Source organism: Convolutriloba macropyga, chromosome 6 (genome assembly GCF_964194025.1).
Source record: "Convolutriloba macropyga chromosome 6, txConMacr16.3, whole genome shotgun sequence".
NCBI classification, from domain to species: Eukaryota; Metazoa; Xenacoelomorpha; order Acoela; family Convolutidae; genus Convolutriloba; species Convolutriloba macropyga.
Genome location: NC_134473.1, coordinates 32,696,446 through 32,716,646, shown reverse-complemented (window position 1 = coordinate 32,716,646; position 20,201 = coordinate 32,696,446). Strand labels below are relative to the sequence as shown.

Sequence of the window (20,201 nt, the reverse complement as noted above, 5' to 3'; positions counted from 1 at the left end):
TCAGTTTTGTGTTATCGTCTCATTAACCTCTTCTAGGCCCCTCCCAAATCGTTTAGTTGATTTTTTTTTCAATTTGACCATAAGAGAGCATTTTATTTGAAGCTTACAGGTGAATTTAGCAAAGTATTATTTGTGATTAACAGTCCATTAGATAAATAGATAAATAATGCGTGCATTGTATTTGATGTTCAGAAGGTTAAAAACACAGTGTGCTCTTAGAATGGAGAGTTTATTTTGCTTTTGTACAGACAACAACCAAGAGAGAAAGCACCTGCATGTTGTGTCTGTGCTAAAGATAGAGAGTGAGAGCAGAGTAGATTATTTTTCATTCTTCACTTTATTACACGCAATTACGCACACCACTGCCTTTGAATCCGGTCTGATCGATATTTATACGACTACTGATTTGTGTGTGGTATCTTGGAGACGGAACCATTTGAACGAACAAGCTCAGGCGGGACACCAATTTGAAGGTAAGATAATTATAGGCTTGCAAAATTTATGGCGCAAAATTGATTGATATGAAGTAAACTTTCAATTGAACATTACTGGAAACGACGTATTTATATTAAAATTACATAAGATTATATTATTTTTTCGAAAAAAAATGACAATATTTTTCATCACATTTAAAAAAAAATTGGGTTTCTTTTGAGCTTTTAGATTTTCAGTTACAAGCTTGAACATAATTGATTTAAACCCATTTCTGTAAGATCTCTGAAATTTTGGTATGGACACATGCAAATTCCGGCTCAGATTTCAGCGCTCACTGAAATTAAAGATTAAATCAACTGTTTGACCAAATACCAACTTTTAGTTATAGCCCGATCACCTGCCTCGGGTTGACAAAACGTTTAGAAGACTTCTCGTCGTGACCATTAATCAATGTCCTTGAGGCGCGATAGTACCTCAACGGACCCAGCTGGGTTGGGTTCCAAGAGCAAACATCAGGGCATAGGGTCTGCCCTTCCCCCAGTGAAGTTGAGCGATGAACACCCTCTGCAGTGGAGGTGTGTCTCTGACGTCAATATCGAGAAACGACTCATCAGCTCATTCGATGTTAGTTAGAGGTGGCAGGTAGAATAATAATCAAAACTAAACAATGATTCGTTAAATAATTGACTGGATCTGGGACGATGCACCCAATCTGAGGAGAATATCAGTCGTAACGGTCTAAAATTTGTACAAAAAAAGATCGGTTTTAACAGTTATTCTCGGGAAATTAGCGTTTTTTATCGCTTTTGATCTTCTTGCTAATTAATATTGCTTTGTAGATGAATCTGTTCAGCGCTTTTCCTGAAAAGTGGTCAAAAATATTCAACCGGTCTAAAAAGCTTAAGAGTTCATATTTGGCCACAGAAAAAAAAGTAATTAGTGACCAATTTTATGGGTTCGTACCAAGCACATTATGATATTCATTAAAACTTTACCACAATTGTTTAATTTGATGGTTCGTTCGATGTTTCAGACGTGGAAATTCGATGTTCAGTGTCAAATTGCCAACATGGGACGCAAAATTGTTAGTAGGATGCGCTTTCTGTTTCCTGAACGTTAAGCGCATTACCATGGAAATTTTAGCGCATTTCTTCATAACTTCAACGCATTTCAGGGTCTTGCAACGCAATATTGAGGGTTTTTTGGAAAATTCAGCACATTTTAGTGCATTTTTTACCTAAATTTGTAAAAATTGCTCGACCCCGGCATAAGGGTTTGTCAAAGTGTCGATTTAATAACTCGCTCATCAACTTTTTGAATTTTTCTGCACTTGAGAGATATTTAGATCAAAAGACCGATGGTTGCAGATATGCGCTTTTATCGCAATCATTCGTTCAAAGCCTTTTGATATGCTTGAGGCAAATAGATCTAGCTCGAATTTTGGGGCACTTGATTTTTATTCAAACGCACACTTTTTTCATTTCTGTGAATCCCATGTGCTTTGCAGAAATGAGGAGGTCTCCATTCGCAATTTCTGAGAAATAATCTGCAAAAGGAAAGTTTGCATCATTATGTGCGCCGCACACAGCACTACCACTTTGGTCAATTTAAAGGAAAAGCTTTTAGTTCCAGGAAACCGTTTCAACTGGTTTTATGAGCGCAGTGCACTAAACTTAGAAAAACTGTTAAAGCCTTTTCGTACAACTTAAAAACTCTGCCTTATTTTACAAATGCACAGTTTGTGAAAGGAAACTAAACAGCAAACATAACACTTTGCATATTTCTGTACACAGTTAAATAAAAACTATTAATAGGTTTGAGAAATACATGAGCAAAGAAAAGGGAAATTTTTGTTTTGGAAAAAGCAATGGACCATTATAATAACTAATCCTATTATCAATTATACTTTAACTTATTCCGCAGGACACTAAAGAGGTAGACTCGACAACAACAAAAACTTAACGGTATCAGGATGCATTCAAAAACAACGGTATTTTGCGTCAAAACTGGTATTTGTTTTCGGTAAAACTGATCAATTTAAAAATTTGCAACTTGGGCTACAAACCATTAAGTTTCTTTTCCATTTTTGAATGTATCCTCAGCTAATTTTGTACTTTAAACAGCCAAACTGTTTCAACGAAGTTGGTAATTGTAACCACAAAATCGTTCTCTATTATTAACACAAAGCGCATTTGAAAATAGTAAACTTATAGGTCTTAGTTAATGCTTTAGATACAATCTTTCTTGTCTACTGTCCACCCTACATGTGACCTATTTCAAAACAAAAAAAACCTGCCTTCGTTACTGAACAAAGTGCAAGCAAAAATGATTTGAAAACAAAACTGATGGCAATAGTAAATAAAGCATCAAAACTTAACCGTGAGTTATGAAATTAACTTTTTCTGCCTAAAAAACTCTAGGTTTCCTTTTATAATGTAATAATTGCGTTTCTCCGTATTTAATCAGAAAATTAAGAGTAAATAGCATAGGTGAAATTTACTTAAATCATTTGTGGAATTCAATTTCTTTTTTGGTATTTCATTTCTACTTTTAAATGCAATTAGTTTCCGCAAAAATGGGAAAAATCTACTTTTTTGGAAACGATGCCGCAACTGATATAGCGGTGTCAGGACATTTTACACAATGCAATTAAACGCAATGACAAAATACCAAATGCCTTTATACCCAATGCCAATATACCCAATGCCATTATACCCAATGCACTTTGATATTTTCCTTCAATAATCCGACAACAAATTAGCAGTCTCTATTACCCGTATGTTTTAACATATTTAATGGCCATGCGGCCATGCCTCAGCGGCCCGTGGGACTTGATATGAAGCTATCACAATCGAACAATTGATTAAATAATTATGCGTAATGGCCATGGCCATGCCTCAGCGGCCCGTGGGACCTGACATGAAACTATCACAACCAAACAAGTGATTAAATTATTATGCTTAATGGCTATGGCCATGCCTCAGTGGCCCGTGGGACCTGACATGAAACTATCACAACCAAACAAGTGATTAAATTATTATACTTAATGGCCATGGCCATGCCTCAGCGGCCCGTGGGACCTGACATGAAACTATCACAACCAAACAAGTGATGAAATTATTATGCTTAATGGCCATGGCCATGCCTCAGTGGCCCGTGGGACCTGATATGAAACTATCACAACCGAAAAAGTGATAAAATTATTATGCTTAATGGCCATGGCTATGCCTCAGCGGTCCGTCGGACTTGATGTGAAACTATCACAAACGAACATGGGATTAAATTATCCGCTTGTTAAATCATACATGTAAGAGCTAATTTCTGCCAATTAGTACTCGGATTACGGAACGAAAATATCATTGGGTATTTTGGCATTGAGTATAACGGCATTGGGTATTTTGGCATTGGGTATAATGGCATTGGGTATAATGGCATTGGGTAAATTGTCATGTAACCGATATAGCCTAGTTTCCGCAGTTCAACAAAACCGAAATCAACCAAATGCATTTCAAGTCAGCCTTTGAGGTGTGATGGGTGTCGTTTGTATCCGCTGGCAAATTAATTGCAAGTTGTGATAACAAAAATTGATATGTAGAGAAACTTTCTGAAAAAAAAAATTTGATATGTTTTTAGTATTACATTTATGCATTTGTTTTGAACTGATTTGCCAGACATGAGCAGTAATTTAGTGTAATATATCAAACATTTTTTTTGGGGGGGGGGAGGGGGGCAGAACAAAACCTAATATGGTGATTTTTGTCAGGCTAACTGTGAATCTGATAACAAAAGGGCTCTAGTTACCATCTAAGAGTACCGGAAATTTGGAAACTATTCCAGGAACGTGTCGAATTGCATCATGAAAATTAAATTTTGCAACTGTGAAAATTATGTACGGATTACATTGAAGATTTGTAAGATAATTACTGAAAGTTCGCAAAATATGTGAGAAAATGATGCAAGAAAAATGAAAAAGAAAGATTTTTTTGCAAAAAAAAAAATGGGGATCAATCAATTTTCTGATCATAGTCATGCAGACTATTTCACTGAAAGCCACCAAAAAATAATCACGTGAAACTGATGTATTAAAAATTCAGCATATCAGCGGATTAATATGCGAGACTGAAAAAAGCTTTTTTTTCAGTGGGTGTCGGTGCATTTAATACCTAATTTTTTGTAAAATTCCCCGATCCGGGACTATTGTTTAGAATCGTTGCAAACTGAAGGTACTGTATTGTAGGACAAACTGACACGTGAGAATGACCTGGATGACCTTGACGGTTATGCTTTGAGGAGTCCAGAACAGGAGGCAGAACATCAGCGCATTCTGGAGAAAGTAGCTGCAGAGTACAGAGAACATGGTGTACACATTGGGGGGTCACAGTACGCAGTCACTGACAAAAATTAGGTGTTCTGAAACTAGTTTAAAGTTAACTATAATCGCCTATCTCGTAAGTGTCATCCGAAACACGCGTAAGCTTCTATTTTCATAGTTTTTTTTTAATATTCTGAAGAAAGTGATCCAGGGGAGGGAGGATTGGTTTTGTGGTGTGAGTGTGTTTAACTAAAGATCTTATCTTTCAACTTTACAGTTTCCAGCTTTTGCCGGAACTGTCTCAACTTACATGAGGACGCTGAGCACTCGTATCTTTTTATGAGAGAGGTGATTATTTTCGGTTAACTTTGCAAATTTAGCAATTTGCTTCCTTTCCCATAGTTGTGAAAGTTGCGTGCTTAAAATTCCAAAACTCATACTTTTGCGCAAACGTTGATTGGCTTTTCAGGTGATCAAAAATGCTTTTAAAATGTAACAAAGGCTTTTTTTTAATCAAAATCAGTGTCATTAGAAGATTGGACAAAATTCAGTGGAAAATTCAATTAGTCTGTTCAAAGGGAAATGAAGCAGAAATGTGCCATGATAAAACTGCCACTTTCATTGTTTATAAAGTTTGCAGTAGTTTAAACTACCAGTTATTCGGAAGTATTGTTTTACTGCAAAGTTATTTTAGTTCATGAAGTGATTACAAGTCCATTCGAAACTGCCATTTTAATCTGATTGACTAATTCAAAATCTATTTTTAAATTGATATCTTTTATATCATGGTATGCTTTTCATTGGGTATTAGTGGATACCGGAAAATTTTGAGATTGATTAAAGCAAGTATTGCTCGAAGTACTGATAAATTTAAGTTAAAACTTCATCTATCTAACTTCCCAAGCAACATTGAAAAACGATTGTACAGAATTGACTACTCTAATTGGATCTATTTTGTTTCGGCCCACAACATCCTCCCGCCAGCTTAGTGGGCGTATAACTCACGCCTCCAGACGCACGTGCTATTTTGTACTCAGCAACGAGATATATACATAATTTGTAAGTCCCCCGGGCATAAAAACACTGGTGGCCGAAACAGAATCCCTCTAATCTCTAATTATAGCAACTTGAATCACGAAATTCGATACGAACTATACCTGAATAAAACTGCAAGAAACGGTGGTGGTCAAGCAAGCCGGTAGGCAAGCAAGCCGAATTTTGAATATGAGGTCAAGTAAGTCGAAAAATTTTGGGATACCCGTATTTTAAGTTGCCCCTGGCAGGCCGGTGGGCGCGCTTCACGCGCGTCGCGGCTTCGCCGCGATAACCGGCCCGCGGTTTCCGGATTACATCCCACAGCGGATGAGAGACATGGCCATGGACGGCGGTCCGCTGAGGCCCGTACCCACTAGATGTCTGAAAATTGACGTATTTTTGTTACTTTAGTGCATTGGAATACATTATGCACTATAACACTACGCGCACTGTTGATTTTAACGGCTAACAATGTATTATTTCTGATAGATTACATAACTATTACATAACTTTTGGCTTACTTTTCTGTCGGCTGACTTTTACTTCGGCTTCCTTTGCGTTTGCCGCAAGAAACAACAAATTCTGTACACAATATTTCTATGATTTTTTTGCATCTCATTTTCATTTGCCTACAAAGAACAGTTTCTTGTAAAAAGATATATTGATATGTCGAACATGAAACTGTTCGATCAACTAAACCTTAATAAAATTTATTTTGTGCTGTGCAAATATTATTGTGTATAAAGACAGTACAAAATGCTGCTCATTTTGTTTTCGCCACTGACACAAAAAATTTCGTTTTAATCTAATTAGGTCTTTCTCGAAAAAATCTGTCTCGCAAATTTTTGTTGAATTCTGGCCGAAACTCCAAAAAGCATATCTAATTTCGCCGCAAAAATTTCTTCAATATGCTTTTAATACAAACCTGCTTCCCTCAAAATCTTGCAAATGAATCCTGTTTTCTAACAAGATCTTGAAGGATAAAAATTTTCTAGTTAAATAAATCACTGCTGATAAAAACTAGCGTTATGTTAAGAGAAACTAGGCACAGACTCGGCCTAGAGCCTAGAACATTTTTTTGTTCCGACCCCCACTTTAGTGGGGAGGGAGGATTTATATACTCAAAAGGGTTTTTTTTGTTCAGTCAATTTTGGCCGATCGATATAATCATCGTAGAGAGTTGTGAGTGGTATCATCCAGCGTAGATTAAGGAATTAAAAAGATTTTTTCTTTTTTCGCTTTTTATAGAGACTTATCGAGGTTTAAAGTTTTTGTGAATAATTGCTGTTTTTATTCAAGTTTTCAGTATTTTTGACCAAATTTTTGTCAATTCTGCTTTGAAAAAATGTAAAAATTGTTAAGCGTACTGCATTTTATTTCATCTGTAAAGATAAAAGAGGGTTGCTGAGTTGTTCGATCCGAGTTTTTTGGCTAGAATTTAATCTAAATTTTTCAAAAATCAGACTTTTTTCGAGAAAAATAGGACCACATTTTCTTTTTTTAGTCAACTTGCTTTAAATTTGCTGGAAGAAGACACCTTAAAACTGCGGTCGAACTTTTTTTTCAGCTCAGAAGGGAGCTAGTTGTAATCCCGCTGGCTTTATGAGTCTTCTGGATCATAATTTTAAAAGTTTTTTGCAAATTTAAACTCGATTTTTTCAAAAAAAGCATTATTTATTTATTGACAAACTAAAAATTTTGTTTAAAAATTGATCTATTTCGCAATCATTTGCAAAATTGAATGTTTTGCTAGACGCGCAGCAATATCTGGGCTGATCTTGATCTCACTGTGGATCCTTACGATAAAAAGTTTTTTAGATTTAAACGGGGCGCGACCTTTTTTTCAAAGCATTTCCGCTAAGTAAATGTTTGTATGTAATACTGACAAGAAGCTCAAATGAGGGCTCAATTAATGACAGATACTATTTGCAAAAATGATGTCCAACAAAATTATACTATGGTTTAAGAATTAAGTTCATTTTTTATGGCTTTGACTAATTGTTTTCGTAAAAATTTTATGGACTTCTTGAGTTCGTTTTTCTTTCACTTGTTATGATTTTGTAGCCCAACAAATTAGTGTCCCCAATCGAAGATGCAGCTAAATTTTTAGGAGGTATAGATGAGTCCAGACAATTCTTTCAGTTGTATTCTAATGTCTCTTATGACTCTAAGTATATTTGTTTTAAGAAAAGATCGGTGAATTTTTGAACTTTGCCACTATTGTATCTTAGTTCTGTCAACTTCGGGCGCAGCCTCAGTATAAACAAGCAAATACCAATTCCGTGTGAGTAATAAATTATTGTTGGAAACGAATTTATTTTCAACTTATGTTTTCCTTGTTTTGATACTACGCGTTTTCAAATATTTTTTTTTATTTTTATTTTTGAGCATAACTGCATTTTTTATGAGTCCAATTCGTTTATTTCTCGAATAGTCGCATTGTTATTAAATCTAATTGGAAGAAAGCATAGTAGGAATTTTGAACAGCGTTGGCAAAATGCGTATCTGTAGATATTTATTGTTTTTGTTGAATAGTTTTTGCTTTTTGGGCTGAGACCAAGTTATATCGCAAAATTTTGTGAATTTTTTTGTTGTTTTTTCTATGTTTGTCATTCCTTTTGTTGTTGTCCGCCATATACCTGATAACGATAGGTCTCAATTGCTTCCCCAGGACGTATAAGTCCTCCTTGATAAGGATTTCAGTTTATAGCTGTTTGTTTTAATGACTTTCAAATTTAATTTTTTAAAACAGTTTTTTTCAACTGTCTCTTTTAGCTTTCAATTTGGTCACTATGTAACTCAATCTTACCGATTACAAGTTTCTATTACGTTTGATGAGTCATCCACTTTCAATGCGCTTTGTCATACGTTGTGACTGACTGCTTCGACCATTTATTTTAAAAAAATTGTGTTCGAGATTTATATAATGTTCAATTTTCCGGTTTCTTTTTGTTTTCGTGTCTACGTTGTCCTTTAATAGGGAAGGCGCCTGATGTTGGCATGAGGAGAAGAGGATGATTTACAGTATTTGAGGGCAACATTTCATAAGTATATTGCCTTGAATAGTGTGATGTCGTAAAGTTGTTTGAAGTTTTGGCTTCTTTGTTTGTTTGTTATGTTTTTGTTATTTTGTGGGGTCGCGGAGTGGTCTCAATATTAATGGGCCCAATTGGCTTCCTGAGGTGATGCAACTTAATCCATCGCTTTCTGTTGAAATCTTAAATCTGTTCTGACTTTTGGAAGTATTGGTTTCCAAAACAAATTTGGGTTTTTGAGCTTTGTCATATTTTAAAATAGTTTTTTGGTCAAATTGTAGTTCAGTCTTTGTAAACACAGGTCAAAACCCGTTTGCAGTGAGCTCTTTATTAGCCCCTATAACGGTTTTAGCTTCAAACTTTTGTTTCTCGGCTTTGTTACTACTTTTAATACGAGGCTTCATAAAACTTTTGAGATTTTTATATATTTGTAGATTTTAGAAGATTTTTGTTTTCTTTTTGGTTTATAACAATAATCGTAAGTCCCATCGGCCTTAAAATATTGCGCAATCGAATTTAGAATTCTGGTATGACTCAATCGCTTCCTATGGACATATAAATGAAAATTTCAGTGATTTCAGGTGATATCTAATGACATTAATAACTGTGAAGTTAGTTGTTTTCAAAAATAGAAACGTATTTTTAACTTTGCTATTTTTTCACTTTTTTGTCAAACTCTTTAGCAGTCTCATTGAGAACCGGTCCCACATTTTTTTTATATAGACCGGTCCTGTATTTTTCGCATTGAGAACCGGTCCCATATATTTTCATTATGAAGTACAAGTTAAACTGTTTTGTTTAGATTTTATCTGACTCGAGATTGATTTTGTTATGATTTTTTTGTTGTAGACATCTAGTTGTGGTCGTAAATAATGTTTGTTCATTGATTTTTTCAATGGTCCTTTTTAGTAATTCTATCATCAAAAACCGTCATCTGCCCTCTAGCGTGGCATTATTATTTTCCATTGGTTGTTTATTGAACGATATCTTTGTTTTTGATCTCTTCATTGTTTTGTACCCAATTAAGTTAAGAATGTGGATTAGCGGGGTCGGAACATCATATGCGTACGCACATTACCGAGCCTCCTTGTTACTACCTATGCTTGAAAAATGAAAATGTCACCACATGAGATTGTACAAACGTTTTTGGCACCGAAAAGTTCAAGGAGCAGAATTGGTTTACCGGGGGGCAAAATACTATTTGATTTCATACATTTGATCTCAGTATTAACTAGAATGCGGAACCTTACCCATCGCACACACTGTGGTTTTCCTACAATATTGACTACTGTTGTCAAAAACGCAATAGTTTGCACATTTTTGTGTATTTGAACCCACGTAGCATATCTATTGATATTTTTTGAAATATTAAAGCAATCCGCATGATAATTTTCTGCCTGACAAAATCTTGCCGGGACTCATAGATACCTAAATACGTTAGCTTAAGAGTTATTCTTAACTTATTGGAAATGGAGTTCGAATCGGAATGAAATTCAAAGGAATACAAATTAAAGATTTTTTAGACAACTAAGAATTGCGCAAATTCAAAAATTTAAAAGTTTTGTGTTTTTTGTGTTTTTCAGTATAATGGACCTACTTATTTTTTTCTAATCTGAGAGCTGGAAATCATCTGATTTTAGCAACACACTAAACGTCTAAACATTTTTAAGACATCAGCATTATATTTTCTATTTTAAAGTCTCTGCTTTCCTTGTATGTGACAAAACAAGTTTGTTTCAGCTTTTAATTGAGAAGCAGTAAAAACAAATTTAAAGAAATTGAGCTGAACACAAGAATTTTTTTCCAAGTTATTGGTCCATTTTTTAATACCTCTGTTTGCGATTGGAGGTCTCAAAACTATAAATCGGAACAGGGAAATTTCCTATAAATTAGATGAAAAAGATTGCGTAGCTCAACAAAAAAGAAACCACATTTATGTTACTTTGTTAACCTTTCTAAGCATTTTGTGAAACCTTGTTGTCTCTCTCTCTCTCTCTCTCTCTCTCTCTCTCTCTCTCTCTCTCTGGTTGCAAGTTGTCAAAAAATAATTTCTACCTAGTTTTTGTACTTTCAATTCGCGTTTTTTTGCATAAACAAGTTTTGTGTTGAAAATATTTATGTTTTGTGAAGAAATAATTACGCTTCGAGTTAGTTATTTGGTACATACTTCAGTTTTTGCTGAGAGGCCCTCTTTGTTATGATATGCATTCAGTTTCTCAAGACATTTATCCGCACCAAATTTTTAATTTTTTTTCCTGTGATTCTATGTATCTGCTTATTAAGGGCCCAAACAGATAGCTCATTACAGGTAAATGTTTCGTAGTCTAGCAAAAGCTGCTTATTGGTGGCTTAAGAACAAGAAGATTGCCAATTTTTATGTTTAAACTGAAACTTTTCTAATTACTTTTTGTAATTTTTTCCCTCCTTCACTCTATCTATCTCTCTCCATCTCTCTCTCGCTCTCTCTCTCTATCTCTCTCTCTCTCTCTCCATCTCTCTCTCTCTCTCTCTCTCTCTCTCTCCCTCTCCCTCTCCCTCTCCCTCTCTTTCACTCCAAGCTTTTAAACAAAACTTTTTAAATTTTTAATGATTCCAGTTTGTGTTTGTCTACAGGAACAATACTAGTGTTTGAGACATTTAAGAGTCTTCAGGAAATTATAATGTTTTCTGTCAGTACTTTGGTATTTTGTTCTATTTTCAAAAAAGATTTTTTTCGTTATTATATAATCTTACGTGACTCATCATGACTCAAGTTCAATCTTAGATTTGCTAATGATTTTTGCAGTTCTTACTGATATTTAGTTTAAGTAATTTTTAGCTATCCTGAGAGAATTTTTTTGTCGTTGTCTATCTGTCTTCTTGTTAGTTTTAATTTTATCTGTTAGATGGGAGTTTTAACCACCTACTTTTTTTCAGAACTGTATTCAGTTTTCATAAACTGTTAAGTTAAGTTTCAGATGACTTGTGTTTACCTATTATTCAATGGAATTGTGCCTTGCAGATGGGATAAAAAATGTATTCTTTGTTTTGAAGATCAAATTTGCTCGGTTTTGATTTCTTTTTTGAAATTTAAATTACAGTTGTCTGTCTAACAATGACTTCGGTCTTAGTTACTAATGAATTCACGGCTGAAAATCTTTTTGAAAAGTTTTATTAGGTACATAGGCGATGTTAATGAAAACTAGAACAAAGAATATTGCTGAATACTTTTTGATTTTCGAAAAGAAGTTTGCCCGTAATCTAATCTTAATTGTTGAAAAAAATTGTTCATATCGGTTAATGAGAAAAATTAGAAAGGTAAATATCGTTTTTTCAAAGAAAAAAAACGAAACACGCTGACAGCAAAAAAAAAATTCAGAAAAATTGATAAAAATTTTTTAAAAAATTATCTCGTATTTGGTTTCAATTTGAGATCTAGAGTTCTGATCTCAAAGAGGTTAATTTGAGAATACTAATTAAATTTTGAGCTCAGTAGATTATAGTTATTTGAAAAATTCCAAAGAGCAAAATTTAGGCACTCAAGCTTCAGAAAAAATGAAATCTTTGAATTAAAAAATGTATACGAAAAGAAAAAATGTCTGCCAGCAGTGGATAAACATAGAGGCTTCTGTGTAGCACGATTTGTAGTAATACTAAGGAACGTTTTTCTATATATGCCTAACACATTATAACCAACACAATACTTATGATTTGAGATATTTTCGTAGAACAAGAAAAACGAAGCATGAGAAACATTAGAAGAAAAAAATTGTGAAATAGCAATAAATTAGAAAGGAAAAATTTATTTATTTCAAAAGTTAACCAATTTATGTCCGGAATTTGATCCAAAATTACGCTTCCAAAAATTTTACAGTTGAAATGTATTATGAATTGGTCAGTCAACCTTTGCAAGCTATTATGAAGCAAAGAGAACAACTTAAAGTACAATAGAATCCAACAAGGAGGCTCGGTAATGTGCGTTTGCACATTAAGTTCCGACCCCGCTCATCTACATTTTTCACTTAATTGTCTACCAAATGAGGAAGAGATAGAAAAAATTAACAAATCAATATATCCTTCAACAAACTACTAAAAGAATAAAACAATCTACTTTAGAGGGCCTATGAGACCTGTGGCTACCGTAATATGACTACCAGAAAAGACGCCAAAAAATCAAATAGTTACAATTATTAATTACGACCAAAACCCCTTGTCCATTTTTTGAAAACCACTAATAACCAAGTCAAAATGGCATCAGATAAAATTTATACTCAGAAGATTAACCAACACTTTTTGGAACACATTATGGGACTTTTCCTCAATGCGACTTGGCAACAACTCGACTAGAATAGAGCAAAGAGGGGGCAAAGCTTATTAAAACATTGCTTTTTTTAAAAAAAAGAATTAAATTCGAAATGATTGGAAACATTACAAATCAAATGAAATCATTGAGAGAGTCTTTTATAACTCAATAGAGAGCAGCTGAGGACCTTTATTATCCAGGATATGACATATGACCACAAAAAAACGACAAGTACAGGCAAAAACTAAAAATTTGCACGAAAAATTATGCACGAAAACGATGTCCCCCCAATCAATTAAATATTAAGCTGATCACTAAAAACAATAAAAATCTCCGTTTGCATTTTTTGAGGGTAACAAAATTTGTAAATCAAATGACGCCCATCATTGTGATACTGTGAAAAGAGAACGAAAACCTACAAAAAGTGGCAGATATGCAAAAATCACGAAAATTGGTTTTATGAAAAGTGGTTGTTCCAAGAATAAAGACCATTTGAGGAAAATAAAACGGTTATGAAGAGAAAAATTGTAATTCAATAAATAAATGATGTGAGTTGTATACAATTTAACAAAAAAAATTGGCAGATCTCAAAAATCTATCTCATTTTTAATATTAAAGACAAATATTTTCAAAATTTATAGCCAATAAAAAGTTTTCGACTAAAAGAGTAGACAATTTGTCTTGCAGCTACTCGGAAAATTAATTGCGACTGTTATCAATGAGTCTAAATCATAGGTTTATAAAATAACATTAAATACAAGCTGAACTAATAAGTTTCACAAGCAAATTTACAAAACCTTAGTTTTGAAGCCATTAAATTTATAAGATATTAACCGCGAGAAAATAACAACTTCATTTGCCTCTCCTTTGACCATTCTAACGTCTTGTTCTAATATGAGTATCACAAAATGACAACAAAAAGAACCACAAAAACTGAAAAGTATCTAAACTTCACAAAATTCATCTGAAACAAATTGTCTAAGCCCTAAAGACATAGTTTAAATGATTTGAGGCAGAAAAATTATTGTTTGATTCAACGAAACATTAAAAAGAGCTCTAAATAATGAGGCTAATTTAAGAAAATGATACAACATTGTATAATACGAAAAAAATGCAAACCAGAACAAAAAGGGATAATTTGAAGAATACTACTACTCTTTTTTAAAAATTTAATTCGAAAGTCAAAACAGCCATTAGCTATTTACCAATATCAGTTATTGAGTTCATTTGGTCATCTACAGTTGGCCAGTGAGACCTTTAATTACACAATATTTGGCATATGACAACACAAAATAACAACAAATAAAGTGCAAAATTAAAAAACTCTACCAACTTCTGCACGAAAACGGTGTTGCAGCCCTTCAAACCATATGCTTTTAAAACAATAAATGTGTTCATTTTCACATGGTGTAAAGTTTTTATCAGTTAAAGTGTTAAATAATGTTACCATTTACAAAATAAACAAATACAACAGCAAAAATGGGAAATTATACACAAAAATCGGAAAATTTTGTATGAAAACTTGTCGTACCAAAAGCAAGAAAACCTTCTGTTAACACAATCGGCAACCAAATTAGTTTGTATTCTATATGGAGGAAAGATTGACCTTTACTTACTGAGAATAAACAAAATGTTGATTAAATTAATATAAAAAATTGACAAGTTCAAGAAATCACAATATTTCCTTAAAACAAATACATTCAATAACATAAGAGACATTAGGTAACAATGGAATGAATAGAAAAGGTTCACCTGCACCCCTTGAGAAAGAAACTTAGGTCTTTGAGTGGTTAAACTTAAAAATCAGACTTCCAAAAGAATAATAATTGAAGGCAAAAGACAAGAATTCAGTTCAATTTTACTAAAACTCCTCCTCAAAGCCATAAAAACCCTTTGGTTCTCTGAAAACAAGCTGTATCTACATTTGGCCTCAAATTTACGTAAATTGGAGCTGTCATTGACGGAGCAGTGAATAAAAAATATTGTCAGTAATTAACCTTAAAAAAACAAAAGCAAAATATTTTGAAAAAAGCCAGCAACAAAATAAAAACCAAAAATCCTCTGATTCTAAGAATCCATGATATTGTCTAACCTCTCCCTGATTTTGTCGCGCGCCCATCCGCGGTTTGCCAAACCGACCAAGTGTTTGCGAATTAGACCAATTGTTGCGTGGATTTCTTCAAATATTAAAAAAAGAACGATCCATTTTGTATAATTATCGAGTTAAATCTGCAAAAAAAGGCAAAATTTTAATTCCAGAAGACTTTCATACACCTAATTGCAACTAGCGCTCTTTTTGAGATTAGGGAGTCTGTTTTAAGGTTTTTAGGTTACTAAGTCTGGCAAACTTTAACAAAGTGAAGGTAACAACAACAATCTGCCGTTAAAAATATTAATTTAGTTTGAACTATATTAGCGAAATCGTGCTAAATTTTAGCAAAAATTACTGAAAATGTGAACAAAAACAGTCGATTGCTCACAAAAATTTTAACCTCGATAACTCCCTGTAATAAACTTAAATCGAAAAAATCTTTTTAATTCCGTATTCTACGCTGGACGGGCTGTTCAATGATATCACTCACAATTCTATACGATGAATATATCGATCGGCCAAAATTGACTGAACAAAAAAACCCAGTTGAGTATATAGATCCTCCTCCCCACTAAAGTGGGAGTCGGAACAATGAAAAGCTTACACCGCGTCTAATGAGTATATGAATTGAGTATATGAAAACAATTGTACAAAATTCACCAAACAGATAAGAGAAAAGGGACTGCAGTAATGGGTTATATATTTACTGGTTTTTTTTTCTGGACTATGTTTGAACTTCTGGATCAAAAATGGACTATGCTGGAACTAAGTTTCAAAAAAATTTAAACATAAATTTCACTGGATATGCACAACCAAGCCTACTTTCTTAAACTTATGGTTTACAACAGTTCTATTTTTTTAATAAAAATCTTGAGCAATAAAAGTTAAAAAATAACAAAAGCTCTGGAAAAAGTGAGAAAAACAAAACTTGAGATTTGAAATAAAACAAAATGTCGGTAATTATTCTTAAGAAAAAATCTCATTGTCATTTTTTTGTTAGCAAACCTTCAAAAATTGATCAATACACCCATGAAAATATATAAAAACTAGAGTTCCATTTAAAACAAATCCCATTATTCACTCAAGAAGTGCGAAAAAAATTTGAAGAAAAGTATTTTAAAATGGTTGTTTTTTTATATATGACAGTTTCTGCTTTCGTTTTAGCTTCTTTTAATATTCGTGACAGCATATATTATTCATCAGGGTATAAATTAGCATACAGGGGTCAACATTTAGTAAAAATCAAAACTTGTTTAATGGTTGGCCAATCGACGAAATGTTTTTTCAGAATTTCAAGAGAAGTAATGAAAGAAACATTGAACAATTCATCCAGATTTCCGTGTCCCATGCGAAGAACCACTATAATATGCCACTATAAGAACCATTGATTTTTTTCAAGTGAGTTTCAGAGTTTCAGAGTTTTTCTTTACATTCACTGCCATCTCTTCTTTTAGTTCCTTTGTTCATCTACCCCGGGCCGAGGTGTCCACCCCTAATACACCGTTATTAAGCGAGATTAGGGTGTAAAGCGTTTTCCACTCTTAAATAGCAGGGAAAAGAGTGTAAGAGTGTAATTTTTAGAAAATTACACTCTTTTTACACTCTTTACACTCTTCATTCCACTCTTTTTACACTCTTAAAAATTACACTCTTTTGTTCAATTTTTAGTGGGGAAAAGAGTGAAAAGTGTAATTTTGAAGTGATTACACTCTTAGAAATACACCGCTATTTTTAATAAATTACACTCTTAGAAATACACTACAATTACACTGTTTTGTCCACTTATTTCCTTCTTTTCAACGGGTGTAAATCTTATCCAAGCTCCGCACGGAAAAAAATTACAGAAATTTGTGCTGCAAAAATAAAAATTTGATCTACGTCTTCAACCCCGAATGAAGAGGAGGAGGATACAGATGACAATGAAGCCTTTTTTTTGTTAGTTTTTTTGGTTTGGCTTATTTTTGTTCTTCTTTCTGCAGTAGAAGAGACTTTTGCAGGTTAATGGCATGTAGTTAGAACGGCTCTGTCAGTTGTTAGCCCATTTTGTTTCCGTAATAACGTACCCAATGAATTTGTGTAGAAGTAAATGCTCATATTTTGATTTGTTCACAAAATTTTAATGAACCGTCGAATTTGATGAAGAAAAGGTCGAACTTCATGAAAAACGTCTGTTAATAACTTTTTGAGGAAGACGATTTAGAAAGTCTATAATAGCTCATTTTGTTGCCGTGTTAACGTACTCTATGAGTTTGTGTAGAAGTAAATGCCAATATTTTGATTTGTTCACAAAATTTTAAAGAACCGTCGAATTAGGTGAAGAAAAAGTCGAACTTCATGAAAAACGTCTGTTAATTACTTTTTGAAGAAGACGAGTTTGAAAGTCTATGTTAGCTTTTAGCCCATTTTGTTGCCGTGATAACGTACAATATCAATTTGTGTAGAATTAAATGCCCACATGTTGATTTGTTCACAAAATATTAATTAATCATCGAATTAGTCGGAGAAAATGTCGAACTTCATGAAAAACGTCTTCGAATAACGTTTTGAAAAAGACAAATTAGAAGATCTATGTTAGCCCATTTTGTTGCACTGGTAACGTACTTCTTGAGTTTGTGTACAAGCAATTGCCTAAATTTTGATTTGTTCACAAAATTTTAATGAACCGTATAATTAACTGAAGAAATAGTCGAACTTCATGAAAAACGTCTGTTAAAAACTTGTTTAGGAAAACGAGTTAGAAGGTCTATGTTAGACTTTTTTGTTGCCGTGATAACGTATTTTATGAGTTTGTGTAGAAGTAATTGCCCATATTTTGATTTGTTCACAAAATTTGAATGAACCGTCTAATTAGGTGAAGAAATAGTCGAACTTCATGAAAAACGTCTGTTAATAACTTTTTGAAGAAGACGAGTTAGAACGTCTCTGTCAGTTGTTAGCCCATTTTGTTCCCGTGATAACGTATCCAATGAATTTATGTAGAAGTAAATGCTCATATTTTGATTTGTTCACAAAATTTTAATGAACCGTCGAATTTGGTGAAGAAAATGTCGAACTTCATGAAAAACGTCTGTTAATAACTTTTTGAGGAAGACGATTTAGAAAGTCTATAATAGCTCATTTTGTTGCCGTTTTAACGTACTTCATGAGTTTGTGTAGAACTAAATGCCAATATTTTGATTTGTTCACAAAATTTTAAAGAACCGTCGAATAAGGTGAAGAAGAAGTCGAACTTCATGAAAAACGTCTGTTAATAACTTTTTGAAGAGGACGATTTAGAAAGTCTATAATAGCTCATTTTGTTGCCGTGTTAACGTACTTTTTGAGTTTGTGTAGAAGTAAATGCCAATATTTTGATTTGTTCACAAAATTTTAAAGAACCGTCGAATTAGGTGAAGAAAAAGTCGAACTTCATGAAAAACGTCTGTTAATAACTTTTTGAGGAAGACGATTTAGAAAGTCTATAATAGCTCATTTTATTGCCGTGTTAACATACTTTATGAGTTTGTGTAGAAATAAATGCCAATATTTTGATTTGTTCACAAAATTTTATAGAACCGTCGAATTAGGTGAAGAAAAAGTCGAACTTCATGAAAACCGTCTGTTATTAACTTTTTGAGGAAGACGATTTAGAAAGTCTATAATAGCTCATTTTGTTGCCGTGTTAACGTACTCTATGAGTTTGTGTAGAAGTAAATGCCAATATTTTGATTTGTTCACAAAATTTTAAAGAACCGTCGAATTAGGTGAAGAAAAAGTCGAACTTCATGAAAAACGTCTGTTAATAACTTTTTGAACAAGACGAGTTTGAAAGTCTATGTTAGCTTTTAGCCCATTTTGTTGCCGTGATAACGTACAAAATCAATTTGTGTAGAATTAAATGCCCACATGTTGATTTGTTCACAAAATATTAATTAATCATCGAATTAGTTGGAGAAAATGTCGAACTTCATGAAAAACGTCTTCAAATAACGTTTTGAAAAAGACGAATTAGAAGATCTATGTTAGCCCATTTTGTTGCACTGGTAACGTACTTCATGAGTTTGTGTACAAGCAATTGCCTAAATTTTGATTTGTTCACAAAATTTTAATGAACCGTATAATTAACTGAAGAAATAGTCGAACTTCATGAAAAAAGTCTGTTAAAAACTTGTTTAGGAAAACGAGTTAGAAGGTCTATGTTAGACTTTTTTGTTGCCGTGATAACGTATTTTATGAGTTTGTGTAGAAGTAGTTGCCCATATTTTGATTTGTTCACAAAATTTGAATGAACCGTCTAATTAGGTGAAGAAATAGTCGAACTTCATGAAAAACGTCTGTTAATAACTTTTTGAAGAAGACGAGTTAGAACGTCTCTGTCAGTTGTTAGCCCATTTTGTTCCCGTGATAACATATCCAATGAATTTATGTAGAAGTAAATGCTCATATTTTGATTTGTTCACAAAATTTTAATGAACCGTCGAATTTGGTGAAGAAAATGTCGAACTTCATGAAAAACGTCTGTTAATAACTTTTTGAGGAAGACGATTTAGAAAGTCTATAATAGCTCATTTTGTTGCCCTGTTAACGTACTTTATGAGTTTGTGTAGAACTAAATGCCAATATTTTGATTTGTTCACAAAATTTTAAAGAACCGTCGAATAAGGTGAAGAAGAAGTCGAACTTCATGAAAAACGTCTGTTAATAACTTTTTGAAGAGGACGATTTAGAAAGTCTATAATAGCTCATTTTATTGCCGTGTTCACATACTTTATGAGTTTGTGTAGAACTAAATGCCAATAATTTGATTTCTTCACAAAATTTTAAAGAACCGTCGAATTTGGTGAAGAAAATGTCGAACTTCATGAAAAACGTCTGTTAATAACTTTTTGAAGAGGACGATTTAGAAAGTCTATAATAGCTCATTTTGTTGCCGTGTTAACGTACTTTTTGAGTTTGTGTAGAAGTAAATGCCAATATTTTGATTTGTTCACAAAATTTTAATGAACCGTCGAATTTGGTGAAGAAAATGTC

At 33.2% G+C, this 20,201-nt stretch overlaps 1 protein-coding gene across 3 annotated transcripts; it reads left to right on the top strand.

The window, feature by feature from the left end:
* The first annotated feature begins 241 nt into the window (after window positions 1-241).
* LOC142340934 (uncharacterized) lies at window positions 242-4,931 on the top strand. 3 transcript variants are annotated; one of them, XM_075391714.1, is made up of 4 exons: window positions 242-473; window positions 859-1,059; window positions 1,469-1,519; window positions 4,673-4,931. In XM_075391714.1, the coding sequence occupies exons 2-4, from the start codon at window positions 886-888 to the stop codon at window positions 4,838-4,840; spliced, it is 393 nt and encodes a 130-aa protein (XP_075247829.1). In that variant the 5' UTR covers window positions 242-473; window positions 859-885; the 3' UTR covers window positions 4,841-4,931. The 3 variants fall into 3 exon arrangements, with proteins under 3 accessions (XP_075247829.1, XP_075247828.1, XP_075247827.1); XM_075391713.1 differs by having other exon boundaries at window positions 243-473; window positions 824-1,059; window positions 4,673-4,930; XM_075391712.1 differs by having other exon boundaries at window positions 243-473; window positions 818-1,059; window positions 4,673-4,930.
* The last annotated feature ends 15,270 nt before the right edge of the window (window positions 4,932-20,201 follow it).